General features: G+C 41.0%; 1 protein-coding gene across 1 annotated transcript in view; it reads right to left on the reverse strand.

The window, feature by feature from the left end:
- Positions 1-24,624, reverse strand: part of LOC122788883 (hyaluronan-binding protein 2-like) — a 611,288-nt gene that overhangs the window by 287,344 nt on the left and 299,320 nt on the right. Inside the window, exon 5 of the mRNA XM_044055827.1 lies at positions 17,990-18,097. Within this exon, the coding sequence (XP_043911762.1) occupies positions 17,990-18,097 (108 nt within the window). The remainder of the gene's footprint in view (positions 1-17,989; positions 18,098-24,624) is intronic.

Below are 24,624 nucleotides of genomic sequence, written 5' to 3' on the forward strand. Positions count from 1 at the left end.
GACCCTCCAATGCAGCAGGACCAGCAGCAGAAGAGCAGGGTATAGAGGCTGGGAAAAACATAGACAGCAGAAGTATCATGTGCAAGATAGAAACAGTTCCAATGTAGTGTGGTACTGGCAAAGAGGGGGCATTTCAGTCCACAATTACTGATGAAGTCAAGACAAAGCAGTTATAAAATGATTTATGCATTATCACTACCAGACTGTGCAAAGCAGTGCATAAACTGGCCACACTGTGTATCAGACATAACCATATCCAAACAGGATAGGGCTGGCCAAGACATACTCAGCATCATTTTCACAGGTAAGAGGACACTGACATGTGACAGCAGCAGTGTCATATAAGATTATCTCATGGAAGGTGAATTTGTCAGTTGCATACTCTACTAGGAGGTTGGGGAGTCAGAGATCACATGCTATACTGGTGGAGTGCAGCTGTGTCATGACCATTGGAAATGTTCACTGCAGAGGCTTCCAGTCATGGAGTTTGATGCTGTCCATTGTATGACGTGTAGAACTGTGGGACTGTATGCATGCACATTGTTGGGATGTCTCATGTCAGGTGTCTACAGAACATTGCCATTCATGACTTGGATGATGGCTGTGAGTGGATGTGGTGATCTGTATGTCCACAGGGCATATTGAAGAATAGAACTATTGGGACCAGTCTTCATTAGTCTGATGAGCAGTCCAGGTCCTGTGTTGAGGAATGCTGTGCCCATAAATGTGATACTGTCAACAGAAAATGGTGTCAGTGTAAATTGTCATATCTGATAGTGAAGCCGTTGAAGTTACAGTCTGTGTAGTAATCTGAGTGTGGTCGTCACTTATCTGGCCACCTGATACATGGGCCCTCTCATGGCCACAGACTATATGGCATAAGGAAGCAACCTGGAAGGCAGTATCAAATGTCACTGACGGTAACATTTTCTATCAATGACCAGAGCAGCAATGTCTGCTCCACAGCCCTATAGTACATGCTACTGTATAGGTATTACATGACATCATGAAAGTCACAATATATGTTCACCATATCCAGAAGGCTATTGTTAGTAGCTGACTGCCCCTGATCACTAAGTTGTACTTCCAGTAATTCATATCAAGTGTTCTACACACATGATGGACAGACTTGGAGTCATGGTGGTACTACCACACCCTCCCTTATGATGTGCATGTGCATGTTAGAGACAATGTGCATTCCAGATGCTGTATGGGTTATGGACTCAAGGCAAGTCTGTGTGAGGCTCACAGTAAAAGGATGTATACCATGTGCCAGTGAGGTTTTGGCTCAGCTGTACCTCTAGAGGGGTGTCTAATGTGAGGGATATGGATGTGCCCTCCCAAACTAGTGCTTTAGGTGATGCCACTGTGTCATATAAATGCATTATGCACACATTGCCATTACCACCAGTCATAGCTGACCTGCAGATATCAGGCATTCACTGTGTTATTTTGCTGGTCCCTCCATCAGTATAACCTGTTGAAGCTTTTTGTCAATATTCACACATATGCCTATACCCCACTGTGGCATTCATGCTGGTATACAGTAGGATATGTGTATAATATATGTTTAACATATGGAGGCATCTGCACCTTCACATGCAGTTTCTAAATGGACAAATATGCACCTTGATGGATCAGTCCAATCATAATGAAGTGTGCTGTACCATATGCACATGTAGTAGGTATAACTAACCTGGTATATTCCCTAATGACATTTAAATGGCTGTTGCCAGCTCAGTTACCATATCAAGCTACCCTACATATGAGAATCCACTCCTCCATGCCAGACAGGGCACCAGAAACTCCTGTAATATTCTTCTGTGTTGGTGGTCCTCCCCTATGATAAACATGTCATTGGCTTTTGTACAGAATATTATATTGGCTACCCTTCACCATTCTCCTTGTGTAGATCAGTTATGGCTGACCACAGGATTCATGTTCTGCACCACTGTCTGCCATGCCTGCTCCTTAGGCATCTTGCTTGAAATATCTTTGTTGAGGAGGTGCATACAATGTGTGTAGCAGACCTACCTCTATCTCCTGGGTATTAATGTTTTCTAACATTAAGGGGCCCATAGCGTGCCCTGTAAATCCGAGGATTACACATTGCCGTCAGTGAGTGCAGGAGACAGGCTGCAGAAATCAGCTTTCTATAGCCACTTCACTCATCCCTCATTTGTAGGTGAATAGCAAACCACTATAGTGCTGAGCACATCTCCTTAGTTACACACTGCAGCAATGGGCCTGGGCTTCCTATACTCTTTCTTGCATCTAATTGTTAGCCCCATACTTTACAGCCCCCATTACAATGAACTGCCGTTCCTTATCCTAGGTATATGAGTAATCTTATGCTCTATCATGTTTTAGGTTCTGGATGCCCATGGTGTGCGAACCACCACATCTGGACATGGCAGTACCATGCCATTATGGTGCATTTCTGTTCACACTGCATTGCATCTGCCATCCTCCACAGCTGTAGATTACAGTGCTGGAGTACATTACCAGGTGAGTTTTTTTCTTTCACTATTTGCATCACCAAACCCAGAGATTTAATGTGTAAAGTTCCAAATTATACAGTTTTTGCTTTTTAAGCATTCTTATTCAAAATGGTGCTCATGCATTCTATCCAGACATTCTTGTCAAGTTGCATAACCTTCTTTAGCCATGTTATGAACATCTATTGCCATCCACCAAGTTTACTTGGCAAGAATAGAATGGAAGTAGAATGGAGGGTATTTCTACTGTGCCACTCATATAACACACTCACACCTTTGGAACATTTAGAGTCAACAGTCCACCAATCGCATACCTTTGTAATGTGGGTGGAAACCAGGACACCCAGAGACAACCCATATGAACACATGCAGACTCCACACAGATAGTACTTCAGCCAAGAACTAAACAAGAGCTGTACCACTCTGCCACCCCCCCACACAAATGGTTTGTCAGACTCACAAGGGTCTCTTAGCACCACAACAATGCTAATGGGGCAATTTAGTGCTGCAGCATTTGAAACACAGATTGACTGTAATATAGTACTCCCACTAGGTGGTGCTAGCTGTGCTTAGCACAGTTCTAGGAAAGCAGGTGATCACAATGTGTGTGCATGCATCCTGTGTAGACCTATAGTGCTGCAACATTGTGCTATAGATATTTGGTAGTACCACGTTAAAGCTGTGGTACAGATCACATCATGTTTAAATGTGTTCTTGTGTGCACAGGGCTAATATTTTTCTCCTAAAGTGAACCAAAGTGGGTGTACACTTTTTCCTCAAGAATCGAGAAATGTAGGACTTGAGCATGTTCTATGAAAGGAAAGCTATTCTTCTTCTTCCTGCAATATGGACTTTGCTGCATCTCCTGTGGCACTATTCTGGCCCACTGTGCTAGGCTAAAGACCGCCATGTGCTTGCTAAGATGCTAGATTATTCACACAGTGAAACAATGCGGCTTCAGTATAATGACCTGGCATGGTATTCCCATGTTCTGCTTTAGCAAATGGAAGTGAGAGAAAGACGGAATTAGCAACAGAGCAAGAGAGATGTGCCCTAAGCATACTGTTTTACTTTTACCTGCTGCTTTTCTGTTTCCTGGTGTACCTGTGTGCTAAATTGAGCTTGCTTTGTTTAACAGTGACTGAGGTGTGGAAGTTCACTATAGAAGGATGTCGCAAAAGGTGGAGGCTACTTTCTTAGTAGTGGGGTGCATATGTCAGGCATACTACTCCACTGTGTAAATGCACTTGTGTGTGCACCATAGAAGTATGTGCTCTTTTCTTTGTCCTTCTCACGGTCCATGTCTGGTAGAGTTAGTGGTATGGTGGTGGTCAACTCAGCTTGTACCAGCCAATGCCTCTGGATCTGGGTCACTATTAATGATGGTGTCAGGCTCTCATTCAGATGATAGCAGTCACACAGCGGAAAAAGACGCAAAGGATCACTATCATCCCCCATGCTATTTTTCAAGAGGGTGAAAATAGAATTCCTTTTTTACACTGACCTGGATGGTTCTCCCATCATCTCCTAGCATCGGGTGTGAAGACTGACATCTATTAAAGTGCATCAACAATTGAATTCATGCCTTGTTACCATGGAGTGCTTTCTGGCATGGCTTATTGAGTTGCATGACTAATATGCCCTGACTATCAGGTTACTATAGGTGCTGCCTGTCTGTGATATTAGGCATTAAGATAACTAATGGATGGGTACTGCAATCTGGACCATTCTGGCATCTATCCATGGCCCCTCCCCTATCTGCATCCGGGTGTTCTATTCCCTAATGTATCATTCCCTATACCTTGTTCATTTTCCAACCCCCTATTATTAGCTGTCCATCCTCTTCTCTGTCTGTATCCATCCACTGCCTTTCCCATCTTCTCTGTATATCCCACCCATTTATCTCTGTGCTGGCATTTTGTTTGCTTCTCTGCCGTTACTACCTTCCCTTCCCCATATCATCTCCACAACCATTCTTTGCTACCTTTCATACCTACCTCTCTTCTTTACATGTTCAAGTATTTTTTCTTTCCACCACAAAAAGTGTCCTTCCCCCACCTGCCCACTTTTACCTTGCTCGTTTTCCTCTGCCTACTGTCTTTCTTTTTCTATTTTCTTGTCTGTCTTTATCCTCCCCGTTTATAGGATAAATGGTTCAGTTGGCCCTTTGGTGTGCTGATGCTGAGTGTTTTTTCCTGGAAGACTGGGACTGATTGTTATGTTGTATTTTACTGCACATGTAAGTACATATGAATGCTATTGCATGCTCCCTTCTGTCATGCAATGTATGCACTGCAGATGGCCAAAGATGGCCTTCCCTGTAACATGACATCTCTTATTTTACTATATTGTCCTTTCATCAGTACGTTGGCATTTTTCCAGCCCTAATACATCTCTGATTAAGCTTTGGATCATCTTACCTCTGTGCTCCAGACTACAGGTTATTTGGCACTACACAGGTACACAATACATGCCTAGGAATCCCAGCTATACTGCTATGCTCCACAGGGGGTTGATAACTTGAGATATTTAAATATTGATTTTGTTAATGCTATTCATTTGAAGGCTGTGAGGCTGAAACGCTAGGAGATTTTATATATTTCTTGCCATTAAAATTTTCTGAAGTTTAATAGTTATGTCTCTGTTAACAATTTATGACCTTACATGACACAACATTTTAAAAATCAGAACATCTTTTCCATCCTGAAAAAGCACTATTAGAATATCTGAGAGGACTGTGAACTGCATAGCACAAATCCAGCATGTATACTATGTTTAATTTACAGTAGAATAAACTCAATAATACCAGTAGAGTAAATTAAATTACAGTGGTAGATCAAGCTTAATAAAAAAAAATGTGCTTCTAGAAAATAAACTGAAAAAAAAATGCACATTATATGGTTTCATTTTGGTGAGTAGACGGTTTTCTGTGTGACATAAGCAAAGCTAAATAAAAATGCCAGAGACCACCATATCAAAAAGAAAAAAGGTCAAAAACAGCTGAGTGAAAAATATCGATAATTAAAATAAAGTTGCATTATAAAGTAAGGGACTTTAAAATTAGAGTTGCTCACTGCTGCATTATTCTACCAGGTATCTGAGTTACTATATAATATGGTATTTCCCACAATATGAATAAAGGCAGTTGTAGGATTTATTGTATAAAGCTGTTTTGCGCAATTGTGCCTGGGTTGTGGCTGAAAATGATATTCAGACCAGCCTACCTACATGGCTAACAAATGAATGCATCAAAATAAATAAATAGAGAAAACATCTGGGTTAAATTCAGGTGATTATTAAGCAAGCAGACCTGTTTCCGCAGGCTTTTAATTATAAACAACCAGGGTTTACTTAGAAATGGTTGTTAGCACATATGGTATCATACCTCTCAACTGTACAGATTTTCATAAAATGTCCAGAATTTTGCCTTAAAGTTTTGGTCCATACCTCATAAAATCTTTGATTTTCTGGCAAATTACTGAGGATAGAAGTCAGAAAAAAATGACAAACATTTGAGTTTCAGATTTCAAACCCTTCCAAAAATGCATGCTAATCCAAACCTGTTATTCTAGCAACTTTCTATGTTCATAAGAACAATATTTAAAAAGTGTCCCTATTTTTGGGCCTTTGCCCCCCCCCCCCCATTATTTATAGCTTTGTCCAGATTTCTTGGTCTAAGAAGTTGAGAGTTACTATTGTTATATGACACTGCATTGAAACTGGGACCAAAATCTCAGACACATCAGGATAAAATCCTTTTATTCTTCTCCTGTTACATAACACCCAAGATCCACCAACCTAAAACTGGACACTTAAAATAACACTAATACCTAAAGTATGCAACTCTCTACAACCAATCAACCTTGCCCTCGTACAGTAATTTGAGACTCTGGAACTGTTTTTGGCTGGGTACCACTCACCTATCACACTCTAGCACACCTAGGAATAAGAAAGATATGTTTACATTACTCCCAGGTGCATACAGTAACAAGCTGCTTTGAAATCTTCCCTTCTTGGTAGGTTCATAGTTTATTTAGTTCATAGGTGCATACTAGGCTGTTGATCAGATTATTTGTAACCTAGCCACAAGATACAAGTCAGGAAAAAGACCCACCAGGTCCAAAACCGAGAACACAAACTGAATGCACTGTTGTGCTCCGAAAACCAAGTTTTTAAATAAATAGCCCCAAATGGTAAATATCAAAGGATGCAATGTTGCAACTGCTGAAAATAATCTTCAGAAATCCAGATAGGAACAGTTGACCGCTTTATTGCCAAAATATACCAAAACAAGACAAGTAAATCCACGAGCGCTTTCGCCCGGTCTTACCGGGCTTTTTCAAGTGTAACAGCTAAAACATGAACACTGGTATTTATAGCGCAAGTGCACTACCCTAATTAGCTCATTGCTAAAAACGTCACCAAACCTGTGGTGAATTAATTCCAATTAAACCTACACAAGTTAAAAAATAACAGATAAATATGAATAAAAATAATCACAATAAATTCACTGTTAAGGAATATAAAACCTATATACATACAATGAAAAATCATTTCTAGACAAGAAATTGTTTATAAAAACAATATGAATCATATGGAAAACTGGTAGGTTGTATTAACCCAGCTGATTTCTAATACATACAATGCTAAACTAAAAACCAACCTTCTTGAAACCAACAATGCTCTAAAAAATGTATATATTGGATAATTATCTTTAATCTTGCAAATGCTGTTGAATATTCAAGAAGGAATAGACGGGAGTTAGATCTAAAAATTAACTAAACTAATATAAATCTACTTGTAACATTGTACCTATATCTAACTAATGACTTAAAATACATTAATTACAGATGTATAATAATTACAATTTAATTAATAACTTGAAAGGTACCTAACCAATGTCATATGCTTGTGTTCATTAAATATTATAGTACATTTCTAGCCACTTTTGTCAGTGCACTGTGACATAAAGTAATAACTACCTAATTTCTTTCACTTTCAAGAAGGGTTTGAGGGGCCAGGAAAAGGTGACTTTGCTGATTTCCATCCATGTGTTCAGGTTGCATTTAAAGAAGAAAAAGGAAGTTACTTTGCTTTTCATTTAAGTGAAGGCTATCCCATAGAAGAGGGATTATTTAATAGCTACATCGATCCAACAAGAAAGTTCTGATTTTGCTGCAGTGGACACCGAGTTCCTTAGAGTGAGTGTTTTAATATATTACTTGTTTTGCAAATATATGGGCAATTGCTTACAACTGGATAGTTCAAGGCCTTACAGTCAATGCAAAGTCTGCACTCAAAGTCTGTAAGAAATAGAGGTGAGAGAAAGTCTTTTAGGATGGTCTAAATTGCTCATGGAAGACATGGCCATGATTTTCTTCATGACCTGAGCTATAAGTTTAGATAAGTGAATAATGAAAGTGATATTATATTCTATTATGGGTCTGACAAGAAAGAAATAGAGACGTATGATAACTTCTCTTGATACAGCACAGGCAATCAGTCTGGCTAAATAGAAATATTTCCTAATGACAGTAGATACAATATTGACAAAGAATAGTTCACTGTCAGTGAAGTACCCAAGTCCCTAATAACTGCAACAGTTTTCAAAGGGTGTCACCTATGTGGTAGATACATCAGTGAACATTGTTACCAAAGAACACTATATTACATTTGTTGACATTTAGCTTAAGATTGTGGTCATGGAAGTATTTATTTGTAGGTTTTGGGTCCTTCTGGGGACTCTAGAAGTCAGTTGGTGAGTTGACGATGACTTGGAGTTTGCAATCGTCTGCAAACGTACTCAGCTGCAGCCCCTTGATATTGGTCTTGGCATCAGAGAAGTAAACACTGAAGAGAAGTGGCTTAAGGACAGATCCCTGAAAGATGCCATAAATAGCCACCCTTTTAAGGCATGTCTCCTACACAAATAGACTGGATTCTGTCATTAAGCTAACTTGCTACTCAGTGGATTGTATAATGGCTTACATTTAGTTTGATTATCATGTTGGAAATGGCAGAATGTGGGATGATGTCAAAGGCTTTCAGTAGGTCGAAGTAAGCAGTGTGCACTGATCTGCTGGCATACAATGCATTACTGACTTAGTCAGACATCTACTAATTTTAGGAATCAGGATTACCCTTAACAATCTCTAACTGATTTTTGGTTAAGGGATTGTAGACTGCCAAGGTCTTTGTTGATGAGTTATTTTATGATGCACCCCATTGCCTTACAGATAAGGCTGGATAGGTTTATAGGTCTATAGGCACCAGTTTCAGAGATGAGTCTTGTCTTGTGGAGTGGGATGAATACAGCAGTATTCCGCAGGTATGAATCCAGTGAAGAGGTTGAGAGGTTATTAGATAGTCTGTAAGGCTGTGTTTGGTGTTGATAGAAACAGACAGGTAAATTGTCTTGACTATGGAGTTAGTATTTTTGGTCTTGAAAAGTGCCCTCAAGACTTGCTCATAGAGAGTGTGGACATGCTAGTATGACAGTGAAAGTTAGGGAAGATAAGGGTGTACATTTGAACTAAATTTATCATCTGATATGCTGGCTATGCCCACTGGATGTGAGCATGTGTTGTTGCTGATAAAGCTTACAAACAAAAACTATCAGCTTGCTATTATTTACAGTGACATACAGTCCTCAATCTAACACTCAATCCTAAAATTACTCCCCAGATCCATAGAATGAGATATATATCACAAACATATAATAAGGTGCCTCTACAATCCTCCTGACTTGTTAGCAGATACTATAAAAAATGCTCTATCATGACTACCCACTATCACCTTGAGGGAAATGAACATTTATAGCAAATAAGTTCACCACAAAGTTCATCCCTGAAAGCCCTATTAAAACACCAGTCATCCCCAAATCATTTACACCCCCTATCATCTCATGTTGTCAAGGTGTTATCAAAGACCAAAAACACTTTCTCCATGGATACTCGCTACATACCTGGGTACCTAATAAAAAGCATCAAGCATGCCCATGATAAACCCTTCCTTAATTACTTAACCTAAGATCTTCCACTGGCTATTTTTTGAATCCTTGTACACGGCCTGGTGATACCCATCCATAAGTGTAGTCCTACCAAGGACACAGAAAACTATTGACCAACTGACCTTACAAGTCTGATCTACAAAGCTATGGAGTATATCATGACCTCATGACCAGTGTCATTAATTATGTTATTAAAAATATCATTGACTTTACCCACAGCAATTTGGCTTTATCAAAGGGAGATGATATCTGTTAAATTTTGTTAACTTCTTTGAGAAGGTCATTCAAGCTGTCAAAAGTTATCATGCTGTACAGAAAGTTTATCTTGAGCTGACCAAACCTTCCATAGTATTTAATATTCCAGAATTATAAGGAAACTCTCTGCCTTAAACATAGTTCCTTATGTGGCAAGATCTATAGCCAATTGATTGACACACAGAATTATATAGTTTGTGTGTCAGGTGTATTTTCAAATAGTGCTATCATAACCAGTAGAATCATCCAGGAATCTGTACTGGGCATCTCCTGTGTGGCATCTATTTCTCTGGCCTCAAAGCTGAATACAGAACCTCTGGTTAATCAGATTTGCAGACAACTGCAAACTAAGTGTAATTATAAAATTTCCATCAGATATCTCTAAACTCCAGAAATAGCTCATCCTAGTTAATACCTGGTGTGTGGTTAAAAGGCTTAAACTGAATGCTAAAAAGTACAGTATCATTTCTTTTGAAAAACAACAATTATCCTCAATATTCATATAGATAACAATCTCTTACAAAACAAAAAGGTAGTCATGGACCAGGGCACTTTGGTTGATGAATCCATCTCCTTTGATCATCACATTGCAATTATATTTGGGAAATGCTTCTAATAGATAAACATATTTTGTCTAGAACAAAAGATGTTACCATTCCCCTGTATTCAGCACTGATCATACCCATTAGAGAGCACAACTTGGGTGTGCTTCATCCAGTATATCGATAAACCTGAAAATCTGCAGGGGTTCCTATCCAACAGATCTTTGGTCTGAAAAACCTTAGTTAACAGAAGAGACTGGAAGGCTTGACCCTGTGCTTAGTTTTTTATAGACTCCTGAAAGATGATGTGCATTTTGCTTACCTCATCATTAGAGATCATGTAGTCCTCGATGTCCTATACCTAATTCAGTCAAACAGCAGAGCAAACAATAGATGCCTCCCTATCTCTGGAATAAACTTCCTGAGTAGGGTAATCAATATGATGTAATAGCTTCCTTCAAGCTAAACCTTTGTCTAACTGGCCTCTCCCTCCTTCAGATAGTAGGTAAAGCCAGAGGGTGGGTACTGGCAGGAATTGGCAAAGCATGCATGTTCATTAGGCTAAAACAGCCTTGGATCTATTATGAATCCTATCACGGCTTTCATCAGATGCATCTCTATCGTCAGGCGCACTGACGTCCCGCTCACCAGGCTGAACAAGGAGAAGGTCACGGTGAGCTGCCTGTCGGGCGCTAGGATCCGCCACATAACACAAGCACTCAGATCACTCCAAGGCAAGTACAAATATGACTCAGTCATTGTCCATGCTGGTGTGAATGACCTGAGACATACCTCCCTGGACTACATGAAAAGAGACATAGAGGAGCTCTCTGAGCATGTAGCCCAGGCCGGTATGACCTTGACCTTGAGTAGCATCTTACCCTCACCAAGAATGATGCCACAATATGAAGACAAGATGATCAATTTCAACAATTGGCTTAAGTATTGGTGTCATTCAAAGGGGATCCAATGCCTGTCAGCCTGGGATGACATGCTCGACAAGCCACGATGCTTCGCTAGGGACGGCTTGCACCTGTCACCCCTGGGCTTTCGGATATTGGCAAAGGCTCTTGCTACCCCCATAGTCCCTTTTTTAGGCAAGGCTCAAAAGACAAACCCACCTCCATAGGTATCACAAGGGATAAGAAACTAAGAGTAATGCTACTCAACGCCAGAAGTCTAAACCTGCACTCGAAACTCTCCTTAGCATGGAGAACATCGATATCTGTGCAGTAACAGAAACCTGGTTCAAGGCTCCTGAGAGCACCCCAGCACTACCAGGTTATACCTCATACCATGCTTTTCAGCCCCAAAACTTGGACCGAACCACAAAAGGAGGGGGAGTATCAATATTCGTCAAAGATACCCACACCTCCAGGTTGGTGGCACAGCACGAAGCATCAGAGACTATCCATGTGCAACTAACAGTGGGTAAAACTGCCTTCCAGCTTATAGCCTGCTACAGACCACCCTCCCAAACCCAGGAACCCCACTCGGCCTTCCTGAGAACACTAGAAAATATGAAGGTCTCTCCAAACACCATTATATTGGGCGACTTCAACTACCCAAACATAGACTGGGAGCATTACTCTAGCTCCAACATCCTAGCCCAAAGGTTCCTAGAATTTATAAACTCAAATGCTATGGAACAACTTGTTACCACTCCCACAAGAGGGGAAAACATACTGGACCTGATCATCACCAACATGGGGACTTTACGCTCCAGACCAGAAGTGTATCCCTCGCTGGTAAGATCAGACCATAAACTAATTTCACTGGATATTCACATCCCGTCCCCACCCCCTGCCCAGTAAACCACAGTGAAAAACATCTCTAAAGCAAATTTCACACTCCTCAAAACCGAGGTGGAATCTTTCAAAGCCCCCGGGCCCATGGAAAATACGGCCCAGACTGCAGAATCCTTTATAAACGCATTCTATGAACACTTTCAGGAATGCATGGATCATGCAATCCCAAATAAAACCAAGACCCAATCCTCCAAAGGCAGACGTCCTGTCTGGTGGACCCCAGCCATAAACAAACTATACAATAGAAGGAGGAAGCTACTACATGATAGAGCAAAATCCCAAAAAGGGAAGGCATCTCTGATCAGTATTAGCAAAAAACTACGGGCACTCATAAAATCATCTAAGACCAGCTTCGAGAGAACAATTGCACAGGACACTAAGGATAATCACAAGGCTTTCTTTAGTTATGTTAGTAACCTGGGTGGGAATTCCCAGATATGCTCAGAATTAGTCCAAAATGACAAAAAATACACCGAACCCACAGACATCGCCAACATGCTAGCTGACAGGTTCAGCGCAAACTCCCCCCCCCCACCAAAAGGGCAAATATCTATCCCAGCAGAGTGCTGCCCCCCTGACATCTCAGATGCTCAGGTAAGAGCCGCCCTCTCCAAAGCAAAAAACACAGCATCAATGGGACCAGACAGTGTCCCGGGCTGCGTCCTACATGAACTCCAAGAAGAGCTAAACCCAAACATAAAACTACTGTTCAATCTCAGCCTTACTACAGGATATGTACCCAAAGAGTGGCGTACAGCAACAGTGGTCCCGCTCCACAAAGGTGGTGCCTCAATGGATCCTGGAAACTATCGCCCCATAAGCCTGACTAGCTTGGTCTGCAAAGCTATGGAAAGGATCATCATGGACCTCATAAATAAAGATATTGGGGACGTACAGACACTGGATCCTACCCAGATCGGCTTTGTTAATGGCAGATCCTGCCTCTTAAACCTGGTTGATTTCTTTGAAACAGTCACCAAGGCCATTGACGAGGGGAAGGTGGTCCACACAGCCTACCTGGACCTCACAAAAGCCTTCGATACAATACCCCACTCGGGCATTATAGATAAGCTCACCAGCTTAAATATAAACCCCTATGTCACTAGATGGGTTGCAAACTGGCTCAAGGACAGAACCCACATGGTTAGAATTGCTGGAGCCATGTCAGACTCCAAACCAGTTACAAGTGGCATCCCACAAGGCTCAGTCCTGGGACCTCTCTTGTTCGGTATATATTTCTCAGAGGTACAGGCCAACACGGAAGGACTGTGGCTGACCAAGTTCGCAGATGACTGCAAACTGGGTGCCATAATCGACTCTCCAACCGAAACAAGCATCCTCCAAAAGGGCCTCATAGAAACAGACAACTGGTGCCAGAGCCATGGCCTCAAGCTAAACGCCAAAAAGTGTATAGTCATCCCCTTTGGCAAAAACAAAGTGCCCACAAATTACCACATAGGTGGTAATCCATTAAGTACAGAAGAAGTAATTAGGGACCTGGGGACCCAAGTTGATAGCAATCTCTCATTTGACAACCACGTGGCCAAAGTGGTTAGAAAAACATTTTATATAGCCCACCTAATCATGAAGGATTCACATCTAGATCAGGGGAGGTCATCGTGCCTCTTTACTCATCCCTCATCAGGCCCATAATTGAGTACAATGCCCCTTTTGGGATGTACCTTACCAGACACCTGCAGCAACTGGAAAGACCCGAAAAGTACCTCACCGAGAGGATCAAAGGGCTCAAACAGATGCCATATGCTGCCCGGTTAAAGAAACTCCAGCTCTACTCAGTGGCATACCGCCTGCTCAGACGCGATCTGTGCCTGACGTATAAAGCCATGTCCAACCCGGAATTAATGGACATGCTGCACCTCAGAAAATCCAAATCCCATCGAGCCACGCTCGAGAGACTTGAACCTCAGCACTGAAATAAATAGGACATGCTGGAGGGACAGATTCATAACCCAGAAGCTCCCTTCACTCTGGAATAAAATCCCAGTCCAGGTTAGGCAGTGTCCCTCATTGACTCTCTTCAAGAGGAATCTTGATGAGTGGATGGGGGATCGTAGGTTTACCCCGGGCATCACTTCTGTGTCACTGTTAGACAGAGGCACAGTATACTAACCTCGAAAAAGGGCATAGCAAAATTAATTTAAAATGGGTGGTGAAAGCCAAACACACTCTGGCTAGGCTTATAAATGCCCTAGGGCAGATAGCCTAGTATGAACCTATGAACCTATGAACCTATATCTAGGTTGGGATGAAGAGGGCAGCTTCCCTGTATGCAAAGTGGTCGGTGTACCAATCTGAAGGTGCTTATAGATCTTTAGTGCATTTCCTCCATATTTCATTTCTGGCCAGAACTGAAGTGTTGTAATGCTTAATACATGGCATAAAATGTAGCAGCTACTTGCGGCTAATGAAGCAAGCAGTCTGTTATAGCTTAAAAGGACAGTAGTTTTTTTTTGTATTCCTCAAGTTCATGGAGAGGAACTTGTGGAAAAGCACAATGGCCAAAGCCTTGCCTCACTAGTAGTCCACTAGAACTAACAATTGAGTTTTGCCACATCATCACCAGAATTTCTGCCTCAGTCATCAATAATGCAGAAAGCAACACTGATCCAATTAACAACTCTAAATTACTTCAAGTTTTTTTTTGCCCCAACTAACCTAATCTGGAGTATCCTTAGACATTCAAACAATCATCTCCTCATCTGGGCTCCCACTACACTACTTCAAACTAGCTGTTGATAGAATAGCCTTCCTCATCTGTACTCTAATCAACAGTTCAGTCAGAGAAAGATACATATTAAAGTTATGGAAGTTATCTGTTATGGTCGCACGACACACTACCAATGCATACAGCAGCTTCTGACCAATTGCACTCCTACACTTTTCAAGACTGCTTCAGAAATGCATTAATTTTCAATTCCTGAAACACTTATAATGATAAAAAAAAAACTTTAAAACCATTAGTAGGGCTTATATGCAAGCCACAGAGTCAAATCTGTATTACTGAACTTTACACATCACCTACCTACAAAACCTAATTAGGAAGAGTCTATAGGAAACAGCATTTTCTTGACTTTTTAAACACATATTTAAATATTCCACTCTCCTCTGCAGACAGCCAACTATAATATGTGTGCCACCAGCATGTAATTGTCCAATAGTTTTTAATTGACAGAACACATGCTCCCAAACTGCCATATCTCACCTCTGCCTTTGTTTCCATAACATTTACCATAATTAAGGGGTAAGTCTTTAGACCATTTCAGGCCACTCTCCATTCTTATCTCTACCCCACCCGGGGCAAATTATTGTTTTAAGCTGAAGCATCCATTGATAATCAGAAACAGCAGACAAGTTCCTTCCATTTTTTATCAGTCAGAAAAATGTACCCATTAAACCCCCCCTACCAAACAGCATTTTTGAAGATGCTTGATCTGCTGTACAAATCCATACTTCACAAAGACCCATTCAACCCATAACCTTCATTATAACACTCAACCTCCCATCTCCAAATTATGGGAGACTACCTCTCATAATGTAGAGCAAATGGGCAAAATATAGAACATCTGCTAACTGCTACAACAAATAAGTTCACAGGATGGTTACATGTTAATATTGTGAGGAATATTAACATTATGAAGAAAGATCTTCATTTTGACTAATTAATATGATTCAGTACTACTTGCCATCGATATTAAATCAGTAAGGAACAATGCAGAACATGGAGTTTTTGACTCAAAATGAGGAGCAATCCCCATAATGAGGTACACTTGAGAGGTACAACCATCATGGCTATTCCATATTTGCAACAGTAGAGTCTAAATGTTAAAATAATCTCCAAAATGTTATTAAGGTAAATCACTCAAAATAGGAAATACTCTCCTTCATACTTCTCACAATCAAGCTACTAATCAAGAAAAAGCATAAATTACTGCACAACCCAATTTAAAGTACATTTTGTCAGCATACTGCACAGTAAAATGCCATCCTGGGACATCCAGTATAGTATTATATGATTATAGCATATGACTAAGACAAGGGTCCTACAGCATCTTTACAAATATATCTGTAAATAAATTAGCTTTGTTATTTATTGCATAATGTGGTTTATCTCTGTACTGCTATATACTGTATATGCTTATCCAGAATACAATGAACGATGGCTGCTGCAGACTTCTGTATACAATTCATTCAGTGTGCCATAACCCAGTTAACACATTTAAATAAATAAACTGCACACCTATGAGCACATGTGTGTAATCAGATTATGCAGCTGAGTTTTTGTTTCTGGATCTCCACTAAAAATAGGTTATGTCACTTTAAAAATATAAACAAACAAACAAATAATGAAAGAAACACACACAATCACAATGACTCATCTTCCATGTCTGTTCTTCACCCACTCATCAGTTATATGTATCTGTCACATTTCTTTCCTTCTGCCCATAAAACAAATCCTAGACACCTCCCCACGGTTCCCTTTTATAATCTCAAAATACTGAAATCTCGAATTTCAGTATCTCGTGACTATAAAGGCGAATTTTTAAAATAGCAAAAGTGCATAATCACGAATTTGAATATCTCAAATTCAGTTATGAATTTACACTGCTGCTTGCAGTAGTTTGTGTGGATGGTGTGTGTGGATATAGGTGTGATTTAAGGTAAGTGAGTGTTTTGTAAGGGTTTTGGGTGGGAGTTTGGATGTATGTGAGTGTGTTTGTAAGTTGTACGTGTGGGTTAGGGTAGACAGGGGAAAGTAGGAGTGTGTAAGTTTTGGATGTGTTGGTGCTTGTGTGTGTGTGTGTGTGTGTGTGTGTGTGTGTGTGTGTGTGTGTGTGTGTGTGTGTGTGTGTGTGTGCGTGCGTCTGTGCGCGCACGTACGTGCGCAGGGCTGTAGAATGTCTGGGTGCGCCTGCTTATATGTAGTTTAGGTGTGTTGATGTGTGTTATTGTGTTTATGTATGTTTTCTTGTTTGATTTGTTGTAGTGTGGGTAGGATAGTGTATGTGGTGTATGGTGTGTTACTGTTCGCGATTTTGTGTTTCGTGCTTTTGGGTTTCAGGATTTTGAGCATTTGCCTTTATGGTCGCGAGATATTGAAATTCGTGATTTCAATATTTCGAGATTATAAAGGGGAACCCCACCCACACACCTATTCCTTGCATCCTTCTGTATTTTACAGGGCTCCAACATAAGTTATGCTCACCAGTTACACATTTGTATCTTCTATTATTTGTGTTATACTGTACTATACCTATATAAATATGAATGGCTTGCATCTCAACATGTTCATCAACCCTGCTAATTTTTCTCCATCTATGGAATGTAGTGTAGTCTACTCCAGCTGCAAAATGTAATTTTTTTCACATATAGAGTGGTCTTGGAACCAAAAAAACTGTTGTCAGCTTCAAAGTTGATGTGCAATGCAACCTCCTTTTAATTAAGTTTAATTATAATACACTGCAAATGTGAGATGTACAGATTATCTGGAAGTACTGTTTACTTAATCAATCCATGCTTCCTGGGTGGTTTTAGGTATAGGAATAATATGCATACCCTTGGATAGTTAGCCAAACTGAATAAGGGAAGTTTAGGGTTATTAACACAATAAACTCTGTTGCATTTTTTGTCTATTCTATTGTCTCTTGTAGAGTGAAACACATATACATTTGCAAATGAAACATATCTAAAAAGCCAAAAATGTTTTTGCAGTATTGCATAGCATGATCCAGTAACTGTACAGTCTCTATTGTTACAATGGTTACTATTCAGTAAATTCTAATATTTGATTAGTATAAATGTAAAAAATGTTAGGAATTTTGTTTGCTATAAAGATGTAAAGTATAAAATTCCACATACTTCGTGGTGCTTCATCGTCATCTGTGCATAAGCACTTGTAGTAGGGAGCTTCTTGAGTTATGACACAGTTCCCACATGTGCATGGTTTACTTGCACAGTAATCTTTTACTGTAAAAAAATGTATAGAAATCAAATACAAGAAGAAAATGCAATAAATACAGTTGGCAGCATATGGATTATCAGTGAATAGTCAACTTTCAGCATTTGGAGTTTCAGTAGAAAAGTGAAAAATAATCATTTCTGCTTAAAGAACATTAATACCAAAAGGGCACCTGATAAGTTACTTAACTGTTATGACATATCTGTAAATAGAATGTTTACACTAGGACATCTCACACAAGTATGATTTGACAGCTCATGGTAGTTAAAAGTATAATAGTTGATGTTATGTTGTCCCTCTTGCCTTCTTTCTAACTGGATGGGTTCGAACCCGATACTCGGCTCCGACTCGGCCAATATGCTAGCTTGAAGTCTCTAACTTGGCTCGTGGCTCAATACCTTTCCCATAATGTATTGGAGTAAGCCCCAGATCTTGTTGGCTGCTTGACGAGTTCGGATGCTCTCTTCTTCGCCGTGGCTAAGTGTTTTTTGATTATATTTCTATTAGCTCTTTTTGACAAAATTTCTTATTATTAGAGTTATTGTAGTTTTTGGATTAGACAGTTTACCCTTTTTGCAAGGTTTGGCATAATCCATTTCTCACCTGTTTGTGTGTTGTTTATTGGCCGTCATTTCTCCCCTAGGCCTATCCTATCCCTATCTGTCTTGTGGTAATTATGTATTAACTTTAGCTCATTTAAGTTAGAGAGTTAAAGGTAACCCATTTTTTATTACAGTGTTTGTGTTGTCTGTTTCCGTCAGCTCAGCTAGGCCCGTTTAACTTAGAGGGCCTAGCATCCATTTAACTTAGAGGTTAGAGCTTTACTTCCCTTTATTGTTTTTTGTTATGTGTGTTTAGCTTAGTTTCTTGGTATAAGTTTCTTGCAATTTGTTGTAGTGTATTGCAGTTTCAGCATGTCTAAATACTCTAGAGATAGAGAACCCAAAGTTTCTGGGTTCAGGCAATGCTAACAATGCTCCCAAAAAATGTCTATAACTGATGGGAACAGTGTGTGTACTGCTTAGGTGCTATTCACTTGCAGGAATCTTCCAGTTTTTGTCACTCCTTCAGCTTTTGAGTGTTACATGAGAGGAAAAATGAGTTGATTTTATGAGGTTTAATAAAGCCTTCCTTTGATGAGACTTTGCAACCTTCTCCAACAACTAGTGACAAGTCCAAGAGACCTTCCTCTTCATCTTCCTCCTCAGCTCATTCAGAGCCTCCAAAGAAATTGCCTAAGTTGACTGAGAAATCTATCTCCACCACTCCACTGCCTTCGGAACTGAGGGAGACAACTGGTGCAGACAAATCTAGCTCTTCGGTTCCAGAGATGTCAGAGACTACTTCTCAGAGCTGGTCCGTGGAACTAGAACCAGTATCTCTGACTTTGAAATCCCCTATTCTTCAAAGGTCTCGATCCCCCACTCTTTCATCCTGGGCCTCTAGGAGCTTCTTTGATGATGATGTGGACAGGGTGGTGCGCAGGCTTTTGAAGCCGCCGGTGCTAGCAAAATTGCTCTCACCTCTGACTCCACCAGTCTTGGAGCCACCCAAGATGACTACATCCACTATTCTTCCTCTGAGCCAAGCTGGATATTCAAAGCCGGAATGCCAGATACCTTCTGTGGTAGACCTTTCAGTCCCAAGACTCCTTTGGAATTCTTCAGAACCATTGCCTGCTCTGACACTTTCAGTGCTGTCCGAAGTGTCTAGGAGTTGTAGTTCTCCAGTCAGCTCTGGGGGAGTGGGAGTCTCAGACACGAGTCTCTTCGATTCCTAGTCTGCCCCTCGGTGCATCTTCATGGGTGAGCTTGGTGCCTACATTGGTTTTGGAGCCAATCTCCTTGGTGCCAGGGATTTCCTCCATTTCCTCTGAGCCGGGGGTGTCTTCGGAGCCAGAGGGATTGGCCTTCGAGGTGATGAGAAGTGTGCTGTCCCCTCCCGCAGCTCTACTCTGGGATACTGTTCTTCTTACCCCTCAGGCACCAGCGTCTGCTTTGGCACCATCCTATCCACAGGGCAGCAGGGATTCAGGGCCTCAGGAAGCCCCATTGGGTGAGGTGCACTCTTCCGAGACCTCCCCAGATTACCCGTCTGAGGATCCACCTTGGAAGAGGACATGCAAGAGGAAGTATGTAGACTCCTCTGATGAGTCCATCACTTCTGACACTGTCGTTGAAGAAGCAGAAGGGTCTCCATGGTCACCCTCTGAAGATATCTCTTTCTCAGATATCCTGGAGATCCTAAAACACAGAGGTGGCTGGAAGCTCATCAACCCTTTTGATAATGAGTCAGTGTATGTGAAGGTCTTTGTATCTCAACCTTCAGCCTCCTGGGGTTCTCTGCCTTTCATGAGCTCATGGATTTGGTTAGTCAAAAGGAGTGAGAGTCACCAGACCTAGGAGGCCAAATAAGTTCCTGTCAGCTCCTTTGGACAAGGAATTTCATACCCATAGATGCTATGGTGGTGATGGCAGCCACCAAAAAGGAACTCTCTGAGATGTCCTCATCTGTCCATCTGCCGAATAAGGAGTCTTGAATGATGAACAGATACAGGAAGTGTGTTTTCTTATCAGCGACTTTCATGCTCAGACCGATGAATTAATTCACACACTTTACAAGACTTCAAAGAGGTCTCCTGAAGGAGTTAGGAGATACTCTACAAGGTTCATTAGCTGTGGGGGGTCTCAGAAAAAGTGACCACCCAGCTGTCCATCTTAAATTTCATACTCAACTCCTCCATGAGACTGATATTCTACACTGCAGATGGAACGAACAGGGAAGCGGGTTCCGGAGTTTCTCTGAGGAGACACTCCTGGATGCTCTTGTGCAATTTTGTGGAGTCCTTCTAGTCTACCTTTACTATTGCCCCTTTTGATGGTTCCTCTCTTTTATGGACTGAAGGTCAAGGATACACTCACCAGATGCAAGCAGGAAAAGAAAACTCTCTCTGTCGTTGGAGTACATTTTTCCGTAACTTCAAGACCTTATCCTAAGGGCCAGAAGAGTGTAAAATGTGGTTCAAAAGATCCCAGGGAGTTTTTCAGGATGCACGAGGTGAGCCCTTCCCTAGGGCCAGAGGGGAGGCAATAATGGCAGATGCTGTCCACATGGCAGACAGGGTCCACAAAACCAGGGTGACCATGATTCCTTTTCGTGGCCGACGCAATCAGTGCTCCTAAAAACAGGCCCGACTGCTCTTCTCTGGAGGCATTTGGGGAAAGATTAACTAACTTAGCCTGGCAAAATATCACAAGAGACAAGTGAATACAAAGTATAATATCCATAGGCTATTCCATTCCATTTTGCCATTCCATTCCACAGATCAGAAAAATCCTGGATGTTCTACCCAGTCAGAGGGAACAAGCAACCACAGCAATCCAGTAGTTGCTAAGCAAAACAGTCATCCAAGAAGTCCCCGCAGACCATTTAGGAATCGGAACTTACTCAAGATTCTTTTTAGTGTCAAAAAGAACAGGGGACTGGAGACCCATTTTGGATCTCAGCAAGTTGAAGATATCTGTAAAGAAATCCAAGTTCCGAATGGTGACACTGCAGTCTATTCTTCCCTTTTTAGGGAAAGAAGATTGGATGTGCTCAATAGACCCCCAAGATGCGTACCACCACATAAAAATGGACAGAGCATCAATAAGTTATTTAGCCTTCCAGCTGGGAGTCAGTCATTATCAGTTTTGAGCTCTGCCCCTTGGTCTCACTACAGCCCTCAGAATGTTCATCAAATGCATGGCAGTAGTAACGGCTCACCTGAGACACCTAGGATTCCAAGTGTTTCCATACCTGGATGACTGGCTCCTAACTGCCACCACCAAGCATCTACTTCTACAGGCCAGGGACACTATACTGGAACTTTGTGCTCATTTAGGGCATAACAATGAATTTTCAAAAATCTGCCTTGTTGCCTTATCAACATATTATATTTATCAACGCAGATCTAGACACCACTTCTATGATGGCTTGCCTTCCACCCAACAGAGTCTCTGTCCTCAGACAGCAAATAGTCGACATTCTTCCCAGGAGCAAAGTAAAAGCAAAAGTAGCCCTAACACTTCTTGGAAGCCTGGCATCAACCATAACTCTTGTCCCTCTAGCCAGGATGCACATAAGAATCCTTCAGTGGCTTCTGTTTGCTTAATGGTCTCCAAGAACTTCCTATGTCCCATCAGATAATGTTAACAAATTCATGCAAGAGAGATCTCCGATGGTAGCTTCACTCCAATCATGTTACCCTCAGAAGATACTTTGTTCCACAACAACCTGTTGCTACGGTGACCACAGATGCTTCCCAGATACAGTGGGGGGGCATTATCTGGGAAGAGCAGTCCAAGGCAAGGCACAAGGCAAGAACATGAGGCTCAGTTGCACATCAATGTTCTAGAAATGAGAGCACTGCTTCTGGTGTTGCAAGCACTTCAGGACTCATTCCCACTAGGAAAGATTGCAATCCAGTCAGACAACATATCCGTAGTCTGGTGCATAAATAAGCAAGAAGGAACCAAATCATACCCCCTTTGTCGAGAGGCACTGAGAGCATGGCAATTGAAAATCTCTTCCCAACGTTTTCTGGTAGCAATCCACATCCCGTGGAAATCCAACGTGATAACCGACAAGCACAGCAGGGTGATTTTAATGCCTCACGATTGGTCTCTGAAACAGAGCATAGCAGTCAAGATTTTCCCGACTTGGGGCCAGCCTTGCTGTGACCTATTTGCAACCCCCCTGAACACCAAATGCAGTAGTTACTTTGCCCTAATCCCCCCAGAGGGGGAGACACCAAGAGACGCACTCGTCCATGATTGGCCCTCGGGACTACTGTAAGCTTTCCCACCCTTTCCGCTAATTACCAAAGTCATTCAGAAAGCCAAGGTCTTGGGAAGCAGGCTAATTCTCACTGCTCCATATTGGCCTCATCAGATTTGGTTCCTCTTCCTCTGGCCTCACCTTCAGGAGAAGTCATGGGCTCTGGACCAACTCCCAGATCTTCTGACTCATATGTCGGGTGCACTTCATCCTTCTCTCCAGACACTAAATTTGCTTCACTTCCAAACATAGTCAGGCTTCAAGATTTTACTCCAGCAGTCAAACACATTTTGGTCTCTTCTCATAAGGCTTCCAACAGGAAATTGTATTTAAGCAAGAGACATAGATCCCTTATTTACCACTATTAGTTCAATTTTAGAATTCCTGGCAGAACTTTTTCAGCAAGGCTCTGCTTCAGCTACAATTAAAGTCCAATTAGCTGCTATTTCCAATTATCACATCAGTGAGAACACTCCTAATCTCATGTCACACAGGCTGTGTAAAGCATTTTTAAAAGGAAAGTGCTTGTTGAGGTCTCCCATTAAAGAAACTCTATCACCTTGGGACCCACGTTTCGTTCTTACTTATCTAACTTTACCCTCCTTTGAGCCTGCTTCTTCATGTGATTTAAAGTTTCTCTCCTGAAAGACCATCTTATTACTGGCCATTATATCTGCATGTAGAGTCTCGGAGTTGCAAGCCCTGTCAATCAAGCCACCATATCTAATCTTTCATAAGTCTAGAGTATCCTTGAGGACTAATTCATCTTTTGTGCCAAAAGTCTGCTCTCAATCCCATCTGAACTAGTCTATTGAACTTCCAGTTTTCTTTCCTAATCATTCCAAGGCAGAATATATACTACATTAGTTGGATGTACATAGGCAACTGAGATTTTATTTACATAGAACCAAAGATTTCAGGAAAACAGACCAACTATTTGTTTCTTTTTCTCAAGCAAAGCAAGGCAAACCAGTATCAAAAGTCACACTCTCAAACTGGCTTACCAGTTGTATTACATCTATATATATATATATATATATATATATATATATATATATATATATATATATATATATGTATATATATAAATATATATATATATATATCTATATATATATATATATACTTCGAACAACAGAAGTCTACCATTCAAAGTCAAAGGCCATTCAACTAGAGCTCTAGCAACTTCATCTGCTTATTATGCTAGATTATGTATGGACAGCATTTGTGCAGTGGCTACATTGGCCAGGCCCCATACTTTTATTACTCATTACAAGGCAGATTTGACTTCCAGGGACAGAGCTTCTTTTGGGTCCACAGTGTTCAAAGGTGTACTCCCATGAGCCACCCGGGAAAATGATGCTAGGGATGCTGTCCCATCCAGTAAGAAAGAAAGCGAGAGGGACAACATAACATAAAGAAGTTATGTACTTACCATAACTTTCCATGTTTGCTGTCCTCTCTCGTCCTTATTTCTTATGTTCCTCCCTCCCCCAACCAAAGCTCCTAGAGAACTCACATGAGTTTTTTTTCCTTCCACTGAGAAAGTTCCTCTGAAATTACTTGTTTTTCTGCTTATATATATATATATATATATATATATATATATATATATATATATATATATACATATATATATATATATATACGGTTCTACCTCACTTCAACGACATGCCGGAACATCGACAGGGAAATCGCGAGCCCCAGAAGACCGACA

This window comes from Protopterus annectens, chromosome 14.part0 (assembly GCF_019279795.1).
Source record: "Protopterus annectens isolate FY-2018-M chromosome 14.part0, PAN1.0, whole genome shotgun sequence".
Classification (NCBI taxonomy): domain Eukaryota; kingdom Metazoa; phylum Chordata; order Ceratodontiformes; family Protopteridae; genus Protopterus; species Protopterus annectens.